At 28.4% G+C, this 11,210-nt stretch overlaps 1 protein-coding gene and 1 non-coding gene across 5 annotated transcripts; one reads left to right on the plus strand and one right to left on the minus strand.

The window, feature by feature from the left end:
- The first annotated feature begins 971 nt into the window (after positions 1-971).
- Positions 972-3,697, plus strand: LOC113854788 (40S ribosomal protein SA-like). Of its 4 annotated transcripts, none has more exons than XM_027486006.1 (6): positions 987-1,238; positions 1,933-2,195; positions 2,392-2,589; positions 2,718-2,937; positions 3,350-3,398; positions 3,432-3,664. In XM_027486006.1, the coding sequence occupies exons 1-6, from the start codon at positions 1,088-1,090 to the stop codon at positions 3,496-3,498; spliced, it is 948 nt and encodes a 315-aa protein (XP_027341807.1). In that variant the 5' UTR covers positions 987-1,087; the 3' UTR covers positions 3,499-3,664. The 4 variants fall into 4 exon arrangements, with proteins under 4 accessions (XP_027341806.1, XP_027341807.1, XP_027341808.1 ...); XM_027486007.1 differs by having other exon boundaries at positions 3,362-3,398; positions 3,432-3,663; XM_027486005.1 differs by having other exon boundaries at positions 972-1,238; positions 3,362-3,697.
- A 4,472-nt stretch (positions 3,698-8,169) lies between these two features.
- LOC113856751 lies at positions 8,170-8,277 on the minus strand. The gene has a single exon (XR_003502985.1). It is a non-coding gene; the product is annotated as a U6 spliceosomal RNA (small nuclear RNA).
- Positions 8,278-11,210: the final 2,933 nt, after the last annotated feature.

The raw sequence follows: 11,210 nt of genomic DNA on the forward strand, positions 1-11,210 counted from the left end.
ATTCTTTATTTTATTTAAAAATATAATAATCTTATCACTTTAAAAATTAAAATACCTCACAATCTTATCTAATTTAAGTTTTATACTTAGTTTGTTTAAATTTTACAAGGTTCAACAAAAAATAAAAATAAACACTTATCATTGTTAAAAAAAATTTAGAAGACATAACCTGAGACCAAATACAAAAAAGTTAAAAAAAAAAATATTAGTTTTAAATAAAAAATAAATAAATATAACAATCTACTTCAATACAGTAAAGTACGACAAAATTTAAATAATAAAAATATATAAATAAAAATTAGAATAAAAATAAAATATAACTAGTAAATTTAAAATATTTAAAAAACTTTTAATTTTTTTAATAATACAAATAGTCTAAACAATATATGTTATTTAAAAAATAATATAATACTTATAGCTCATAAAAAGAGAGTATATTATATACTTCCAAACATTATATATATATATATATATATATATATATATATATATATATATATATCTGTGGATAAATTTTTTTTAACATATATATTCTTTTATTTTTTTAATTATTTATCTCTTTTAACCTTTCAGAGGATTCTCTTTTATATGTATTATTTAAAAATAACATATATAATAAGATATGATATTTATAAAAAAATTAAAACCATAAAGAATTAAAAAATTGTTAATAATATTTTTAAAAAATTTTAAAACTTGTCAATAATGATTTCTTAAAAATAATAAACATTTAAATTTTTTTAAATACTTAAAGTTTTGATTGATAATTAATGATAATTTTCAAATATTTTTCATATTTTTATTTTTTAAAAATCCTATATTTTGGTAACTTAATTTCATTTTTCATATGAAAAAAAGTCCATTTAGGATTTCTTAGATAATAAAATACCGTAATGACCAACAGAAAATGGCACGGCCCTCGAGGCCCAAATGTCAACAATAAAAGGACATTAGCGTCATTTAACAAAATTAGGGTTTTTCTGTCCTCCACCTATGTCCATAATAGCATGAACCTTCAGAAATCCTAATTTCTCAAATCTTCAGAAGACAAAGCAACACCATCACCAATTCTCCTACCCCCGTAGTCATGGCCGCCACCGCTACCACTGCAGCTGCGCCACGTCAGCTGTCGCAGAAGGAGACGGACATCCAGATGATGCTCGCTGCCGACGTTCACCTCGGCACCAAAAACTGTGACTTTCAAATGGAACGTTACGTCTTCAAGCGCCGCACCGACGGTCAGTGATCTATTCACAGATTTTTTTAAAATTTAATTTTAATGAGTGATTTCCATGTTCCTAGTATTGAAAAAAAATTGCATCTTTTTAGACGGTGAATGAGAATATAGCATGTCAATGTTATGCTTAAATTCATTTAATATTTGTTTATTTATAATAATGCATAAGGTGAGAGATGAGAGCGTCTGACGAGTGAATCACAACTAATTAAAGTCGATTGTAAAGACTATAACTAATTAAATCAATTTTTATTATTCGTATATCGTTGTATGGCCAAGATTAATTGCTTTCTCACTTTTAGTAAATATGTTACAATGTATTTATAATTAGATATAATCACTCAAATGTAGAATTCTAGATACCTTAGAAGCCCCATCACTGTGAATATGTGCTTATAGTAGTAGCTTTGCGTGTTTTATGTGTGCTCTAAATTTTGGAAAATTAATAAAAAGGCAAGATATCTGGACTTTTTGATAATTGTAACGATTTTTTGTGTCTGTGTTTTGAATTTGGGCAGAACATGGTCATGATATTGCTAATTACCATTGATTCAAAGGGTCAATTTAATTACTAATTATTTTTTTTATAAAGGTTTCTGATTTTTTTTTTCCTATCATTATTATAAAGGTTTGCCATTGCTATGAAACAGGACATCTTAGACTTTTTGTTGATTTTAGTATTTTTGGTTTTTCAGGTATTTACATAATTAACCTTGGCAAGACATGGGAGAAGCTCCAACTTGCTGCTAGGATTATTGTTGCCATTGAGAACCCTCAAGATATCATTGTTCAATCTGCTAGGCCTTATGGTCAGAGAGCAGTGCTTAAGTTTGCTCAATACACTGGCACTCATGCGATTGCAGGAAGGCACACGCCCGGAACATTCACCAATCAGTTGCAGACATCCTATAATGAGCCTCGTCTTCTAATTCTGACTGATCCAAGAACAGATCATCAGGTTATTACTTCTTTAGAAGTTAAAACTATGAAGTGTTGCAGGTGTATTGAGAAGAAATATAGTTCAATTTTTAACTGTCGAGGATCTTTTCTTATGTTGGTTTTAAATTTCAGATAATAATTGAGTGTATCATGTTATTTTGTACCTGACTGCCTGTCCTGCCAGAATTTGCCTTATGTAATTGTTTTATATGCAGCCCATTAAGGAAGGTGCTCTTGGAAATATACCAACTATTGCTTTTTGTGACACTGATTCTCCAATGCGATATGTTGACGTTGGGATTCCTGCCAATAATAAGGGGAAGCATAGCATTGGTTGTCTCTTTTGGCTATTAGCTAGGATGGTACTGCAGATGCGGGGAACTATTCGTCCAGGACACAAGTGGGATGTCATGGTAAATAAATAGCTGCTTTTCTGAATAAAATGGTTGTTTATAGCTCTTGCGATTCATTCTGTTTGTAGATGTCTATAATCTTACAAATTTCCTTGTAATAGCTAATTATCTCAATCTTTCTTATGCAGGTGGATTTGTTCTTCTATAGAGAACCCGAGGAGGCCAAGCAACAAGAAGAAGATGAAGCACCAGCTGCCCAAGATTACGCTATTTCGGACTTTAATGCTGCTGGTATTAGCAGCTTCCCTGCTGATGGCCAATGGCCTGCTGCACTTGAACAACCCTGGACTGAAGAAGCTCCACAACCAATCCCAGCAGCTCCTGGTAACTGGGCCCCAGAAGCAACCGGTAAGAATTATTGAATTGGTTTTGGATCTTTTTGATGATGATGCTAGACTAAGTTTTATATGAATTGTTCTATTCATAATGTTTGAATAAGTTCATCTTGGTCATTTAGTCTGTTTATTGACCTTTATGTCTCTATGTCCAAATTTGATGTTGAAATAATGCAATTAGCTGTGCATCCTTCCTTTCTGTAAATTGTATGCAAAAAATGTTACTGGTATACAACTGTGCTAGTGCTAGTTGATTCCTGTCATTCATATGTTGCAACAGTTCCCTCTCCTCCACTGGCCAGAAAGAGAGAGAAGAGAATCTCTGATCCAGTGATAAGATGATAGGGCCACATATGCCTTTTCTATTATTAACAGTTTTGATTGGTCTTACGAAATTTATGTAATCACAATTATTTTGACTGAAGTTCCTCTTACAGGAGATTGGGGTGAGTCTGTTCCGGCTCCTCAAGTTGCTGCGGCTCCACAAGTTGTTGCGGCTCCACAAGTTGCTGCGGCTCCACAAGTTGCTGGGCCTCCTGCGGCCCAAACTTTTGCGGCTACCGGCTGGGATTAGCTTTAGACAAGAGATTTTGATTATGTGGTGTTAAATCCAAGTTTTTCCCCGAGCTCAGGCGTTTCCCTTCCCAGATTATTTGTTAGAAAAGAAACAACGTTTACGTGATATTGAATCTTAGTAAAATTTTGTTTGTTGACATATTGAAGGAAACTTTTATCATTTAAGTGCAGTAATTTATTTGTTTCATGATTGGTTGTTAGACGAATTACTAGAAATGTTGCATTAGACACGCTGATTTTTTTTTTTAACGAGTGGCTGACGTAAATTTGAGGCGCAATCATTGTGTATAAACTAATAAATTAAAAGCAAGAAATTAGCATTTGGTATAATGATGTTAAAAGTGATAATGGACGGTCTAAGCATTTTATACATTAACATGTTATTTATCTAATAATTTTTTTAACTACCATTGTAAATTATGTATATAAGCCGTAATTTGATTGAATAAACATGGGTAGGTAATGTATTTTGAATCTCTGTCCAATATGCAATTTTGCATGGAATAGCCAATTTCCTTGTTGATTTGTAATTGGCTTAATTGTCACTGTCAAACCCTACTTTCATCCTTATTCCATTTCCAGTTTTTGCAATGGTTCGGCCAATCTTTCAGCAAATGTTTTAAGCTTTTGGAGTGAGTTAATTTTAGGAGAAAGAGGGGAAGAGAAAGATTTATTTGATGGTAATGTTTGTCAGTAAATTTTATAAATTTATTAAAATTTATCATGAATTCGTATTTTTAATTTCTTTCAAATTAATTTTTTTCAATTAACCTTACCTTCTTTACTCTTTAAATTTGTTACTTTTCTCCCTTTAAACTTCTAAATAAAACTTTCAAAATCAGAAGTTGGTAAAACTACTTGAAAATAGAGAGTGCAAAAAAAAAAAAAAAAAGAGTTTTGTTCATTGTATTTTTAGATATATTTTAGACTTGTGTATAGAAAAAAATTGTATGTTATGTTATATATTGTGTTAATCTTTTTTATGTTTAAAAAGAGGAACCGAATCATAAGTATAGATATGGAATGCAAAGCCTCCAACCAATTCAACTGAACTTGGACTCTGTTCTAAACCAAATTTTGCAGGTTGATGATCGGAAAACCATGACTCTAATCCGCTTGCCTTTTTGGAGATATAACAACAAACTTGCACGAACATCGTCTCATTGTTTGCACAATTATTTTCATTTTTGTTCTTTGTTTGCAGTAGAGGCGTTGTTTTAGATATTGTTTGGACAAATTTTAACCTAATGATTTTATTGATTATTTAAGAATCAGGGATTAAAATGTCTGTCAACAATTTTAGAAACTAAAATGTGTAACGAGTGATCATTTCAAGGATTAAAATAAAACAAAAATATATATCATATTACATACAACGTATTTTTATCACATAATCAATTAAACATAATCAATTTCATGCTTCACGCCCAAGGGTCTCTCACTACAGCGAAAATACTCTGCAGCAGCATCCACACTTAGCCCCCCCACACACACACACACATATATATATATATATATATATATATATATATATATATATATATTCAATCTATTTTAGTCCAGTCATAATTCACATCACATTCTAACTATACTATACGAATTTTCTAACAATCATTTTTATACATGTCCACATCATTATACATATATATCCATCATCTTCATGTCAATCAACAGATAAAATATATGTATATAAATATTTAATAATTAAACAATATTACCAAAAATTCAGAGCGTTACAACACACTACTCTTACTTTTTTTTATATATAAAATATATGTTATTGGTAATTGATTATTTATATTATGATTTAAATATTTAAATTAAATAATGTTCAACAAAGACATAACTATATATACTTCATAATTGTATGATTAGGATAATAAAATATTTATCTACATAAATTAAAGTCTGCATATAATTAATAAAATATACTTATTATTATATTGATCTAATTTTAATTAATAACTACAAGGATAATAAAAAAATGCTATTAATATTATTGGTGATAAAGATTAGTTAAAAGATCAATTAAATTAAAAATTTAAATTTAAATTTTATATTTTATTAATTTTTTCAAACACCTATGCCATACCAGTTAGTTTATTTTAAGTGTCAAATTAAGATTCATAATCGTATAATATGAAGAATAGATTCAATAATACATATTTTAATTCACATACTTAAACTTTTATTTATTGTTTTTTTTTATGTTTTTAAACTGCACAATTTCAATCTTTTAATTAGAATCTAATTAGATTCTAATTTTTAGAGAGACTATTTACATTTAAATTTAATACTACCTAAAATATAATTACCTCATATAAATAATTTTGATTCTGTCATGACAAAAAAAATAAAAATAAATGAAGCTAATACTCATAAAAATATCAATTAAAAATTTATAAATTTTATTAGTACATTTTGACAACTTTAACACTTCTGTTTTAGCTACAATGCACAATAAAGGTAAAAAATACAATCAAGGCAGTGTTACACAACCAAAACTTTCCTTTCACTTTATTTTTAGACTCATGACTCCTTCAAATTTCTTATATCGAGAGCAAAACATAAATTATTGTGTGTTGAATAATAAAATATCCATATTTTAACAAAACTTTCACGCATCCTTAATACATGAGTTGGAACAAAGTTATTCCAACCTTCACTAAGAATATAATACTTATCTGCCTATTTTTTTAATTTCATAAAAAAACACATTACCATCTATATCATAGACACTATCAGGTATTAAAGGGAGTGTTTCTCTTTACATTCGTGAGTGGTCAAATTACAATATTTTCTGATTATTTTTGCTTTGCTTCTGAAAGTTTTCCCTTTAAACTCCTTTCCCATTATTAAAATTTGTATTTTTTTATTACCCCAAGTTTCCATAATTCCATCGCTATGCTTTTAGTCCTGAAAAAATATTTTACAGTGACTGAACTATATTTCCAAAGCTTGAAACAAAAGAAAGAAAAAGAAAACAATCTTTCAGTTGATAGATGTAAAGAGTCCTAAGGTCTAATGAAGGTGGGATAGTAGCAGTTACTAAGTTATAGCATGTAACTGCCCAAATATGTCACAGAAAGATTTAAGTGCATTACTCATTATCAGTGCGATGGTCCCACTCCAAATTATATCTACGTAGCTAGGAATATGATAGTACAATATGACGCCATGCACATGTAATTCAATCACTTCAAGGGTCTCAAAATAACATGTTCAGTTACAGGTACATTATTCCTAATAATCCAAGATAACAACGCTGTGGCTGGGTCAGTACGCCTATAGATTATTCCTAATTACAGTAACCGCTAGTTTTGGTCCTATGAGATATCATATTGATCTCCGGTGATACCTGACGGTGTAATTTGACATATTTCAATTCACTTGAAAAGAAATATTGTCAGCACAGTATGAACAACAATTTACATAAGAAAGCTATTCATATGATGAAATTCAAAGTAAGGGAGCCAAAGTGATATCCTATACTAAGGGAGTTTTTTGCATGCTTTGAGGGGAGATTCTTTTAACATTTTTCATCATTCATTTGCTTTGTATCTTAATGATTACTGAACTTCTTCACTTTCCCTTACTCCCCCACCCTCCACCTTAGTGAAGTTGTATCCCTAAATTCCATAATCCTACCTTATTGTATGTGTAGCTAACAAACTAAAAATATTAAACAGAAAACAATATATGTGTGCATGACTTATTTGCAGTGCAATTCTTTCTTCAACTCCAAATTTTAGGTTTGGAGATTAAAATACTGTTACTAAGATACAACATCCAATTGTTCGAATACTTGCAAAGTTCTTGTAAACATTACATCTTGGGTTATGCAGCTCCTTTATGGGAGGGTTGATGGTAGTGGTGATTCAACCATTATTTATTATCATATTTAACATTAAAATTAAGGAAATAAGTTAAGTATCTCCATCATACATGAATATTAGAACAAGGTTTAAACATGTCAAGATTAAATTCATTGTGGGGGGCATACAGCAACCAAAGACTTTCACCTCATAATAAATTATTAGCAGTTTTTGCAAGCATGGCAACAAAAGCATTTTGTATGCCAAACAGCTCCATGCAACTAAAAAATATTACATATCCAATCATGGCATTGCAACTAGCACAAATTCTGCAATATATTTTTCACACAGCTGTAACAGGAGATAGAACATAGTTAATAAACTAAAAAAAAATAAAATTCAACAATAGACTACAAAGAATCAAGATAAAATTAGTGCTCCCTATTCACAATATAAATATTCCTACTAAAGTATTTATATGAATAACGAATTAATCAACAAATGTGGGTTATACAAAATCAATTTTTTAGATAAAAGATTTTTTTAACATTTGTCCAAAAACACATAACAAGATATCAATAAATAGTAACTTCTAATTGAAAATTGTAGCCTTTAATGTTATAACCGAGTTAAATTATGTGATGTCATGTGATTAGGTTTTAATTGTGTTTCCTTGGACACATTAAAAAAAACCATTAGATAAACTAACAAATAAATCTTAAGTAGCAATATGTCTAAGTTCTAACTGAATGTTGGATAAAGAGCATATTCCAATTTCACTAATTGTTGCATAAAGTGATCTAACCAATTGTTTTTCTGGAAAGAAATTATAAAACTTATTCATTAAGTTCCCAAAAAATCATCAGACACAAAATTTCTTGATTTGTGCATGTCATCTTGTGATGGAGCCATACTAATCTTCTCTGTATCGTTCCAATTTTATCGGATGTCCCCGAATGGACAAACCTTGGTTGAAGCTAATCGTATATAACCTTCTTTTAATATGTGAAATCACATGATGTGGGACTTGTTCTAACACCCCATCAAAGGTGAACTTGTTCTGACATCATGCAGAGGCTCTTCAAGCATTAAACTGGGAGAACACAGCTTCTTTTCTCACTGAACCACTCAGCCTTCACTGACTGGAGATGCGGAGAAGAAGACGCAGTTCACAGTAAAAGAAAGAACGGTAAAAGATAAAAAATATATACTCAAGTCTATATAAAGTATATTTTATTCGGTGGTCACGCATTAATGTGATATTTATGCATAGATGACTAAATTAAAAATGTGTTTACGATTGTGATCGCAAGACTTTCACTTTATCATGTGATTATGTATTTTTACGTATCTATTTAAACAGTAAACAAAATATTTTTAAAACATTGTAGAATTTTAATTAAATAATTTTTACGTAATCGAAACTCTCCTACCACCTCCGTTTAAAAATATTGGCACAAGTGAGCTTTTTAAAAGAGAAAAGATTTAGTGCATTAAAAATCAGTGTTAAAAATATAATGGTGCTTGATACAAATTCAGGATTTACGTTCATCTTTAATGGGAATATAAACAAATTATATTGTATGTAAATAATAGCAAACTAAGAGTAAAGAACAATTATTCAAATAACAATTTGAAAAAAAAAAAACAAGAATAATCTCTTAAATGTAAAGTGTTTCTTAAAAAATTTAACAAAATAATCAACTTTACTTGGAGTGTCCTTATTCTCTTTACATATTATGACTCTTCCAAATTTCTTATACTAAGAGCAAAACATAAATTATTGAGTATTGAATGATAAAATATCTATACTTTAACAAAACTTTCATGTACTTTTAATGTATGAGTTTCAACAAAGTTATTCCAACTTTCACTAAGGACATAATACTTATCTGCCCATTTTTTTAACTTCATAAAGAACACATTACCATCCATATCATAAGCACTAACGGGTATTCCTGCCACAATATTTTCACCATTCTTTAATATTGGCAGGAAAAATTCTTCAACATGTTTCTTGTTGAGTAATAGTTTGTTGTGACTTGCTCTTAAGTCACTAGTTGTTAGCTTCTTTTCAAGAGGCTTACTACAATCAACAATATAGTTATAAAGATTATGAAGTGGTGGCAAATCTATCCCATTGAGAAATTGTGTTGATAATGACCTCTCATAATTTGTTACGTGAGAATAGAAGTTTGGAAGTGGTAACCAACCTATGTGATTAAAAAATTGTGTTGATGATAACCCTTCACTATTTTCTTGAATTCTTCTGCATCTTCTCTTAGAACGACGATTTGTAGCATGCCTTCTTGTGCCTTGTTACATTGTTAAAAGAGCTCTAATTGCTATAAGTTCATCTAAAGTTAATTCTTCATCTAGGAGTAATTCTTCACTTGAAGGTAATTTCATAATTGTTGTGTCTCTCATGATGAAAACTTGTTTTTAATCTGTGTTATGTTAAAATATATATATTTATAGGTGAGAATTAAGAATCAAATTTTTTTTAAGATGTTTATTATCTAAATAAATTAAAAATATAGATAATCAATAAAATATACTTATCAATATATTTATCTAGTTTTAATCAATACTCCAAAAGATAATGCAAATATGTTATCTAGTGTTATTGATAAAAAAAATCTAGTTAAAAAGTTTTCAAGTTCTGAATTTGAATTCTTTGTTTTTTTTTAAAAAAAAATAGATATGATGTTTATAAATTTAGGATTAAGTGCTATTGCTAATGTTTAGAAGCAGATCACAATAAAGATAAAGATAGAGAGATCGATTTCAGCATTTTCAGATTTGTGCGTGTCAACAATTATAATTTTAAAATGATGTTTTACTTCTATTTGGCAACTGTAAATCTTAATTTTAATTTTAAAAACACCATTTTATTGATCTTCTCACACTTTTTCTTATCTTCAATTATACTATATATTATTTAATTATCGTACATGTAAATTTTTTTATAATATATTATAAAATTATCATACAATTATAATAATATAGACTATTCGAGACTTAAAACACTAGTTGTGTGACAATTCATTACAACGACTGGGTCATGATTGTTTTTTGTTCTTTAAGAAATTATATTTAAAATATAAAAAGTGTTATTTCATAATAAAAATATATTCTCAATTATATTTCATGAACAATCTTTATTTAAGTTTTTAATACAAGAGAAGAGGTAGTCTTTTATAAACTTCCAAGTTTAAACAATTTTTTTTTAATTACATTTAAGTTATCCTTGGTAGAATTATGACACAAACGTAACTATCGAGGTGATTAAAAATAATTTATAAATGCAGAAATTTAATATAAACTTTTAAAATGTATAAATTTACTGATTATTGAGCATTTGAATTGATTGACAGGGTTATTTCCATTTAATATGTAATGTTAAGTTTGAATTACGTTAAATATTATATCCGACTATGGGTGAAAAATAACTATAATTAAAAAAATGTATAAATTTATATAATTTTTTAAAATAATTTAAGAATTTAAAGGTTAATTTCACCTTGTGAGCATTTACAAAATTTTATTTCATTATAAAAAAGTTTTAAATGACGAAATAGAAACTCTATTTAAATTACATTCGATTTTATATATCCCATTCCATCGTAAGTAATGAAAAAAAAGGCAATTCTTTTAATTAAATTTTCTTGTCTTTTAAATTAAAAATTTCACAAATGTTTTTTTTTATATGCTAATTGTAAAAAATTGTCCTCCTTGCCTTTTAGGCATCACTTTGTACTATTAAAATAATATATAACAAATTTAAATGAAACGTCCATTTATTCTAAAATAAATTAATAGTGAACTAAAAAGGGTTATATCTTAAAAAAAATAAATTAATAACACATTAATGTATAAATCTAAATAATAAATA

The sequence above is a fragment of the Abrus precatorius genome, unplaced genomic scaffold (assembly GCF_003935025.1).
Source record: "Abrus precatorius isolate BTA unplaced genomic scaffold, Abrus_2018 Scaffold11, whole genome shotgun sequence".
In the NCBI taxonomy this organism is placed as follows: Eukaryota; Viridiplantae; Streptophyta; class Magnoliopsida; order Fabales; family Fabaceae; genus Abrus; species Abrus precatorius.

What these genes read in the sequence shown, in the direction of transcription:
- LOC113854788 (XM_027486004.1), top strand. Translation starts at nt 1,088, where the DNA reads ATGGCCGCCACCGCTACCACTGCAGCTGCGCCACGTCAGCTGTCGCAG. An exon ending in CTTCAAGCGCCGCACCGACG is followed by an intron (nt 1,239 to 1,932) that starts GTCAGTGATCTA and finishes TTGGTTTTTCAG; the next exon opens with GTATTTACATAATTAACCTT. An exon ending in CTGGGCCCCAGAAGCAACCG is followed by an intron (nt 2,938 to 3,349) that starts GTAAGAATTATT and finishes TTTTGACTGAAG; the next exon opens with TTCCTCTTACAGGAGATTGG.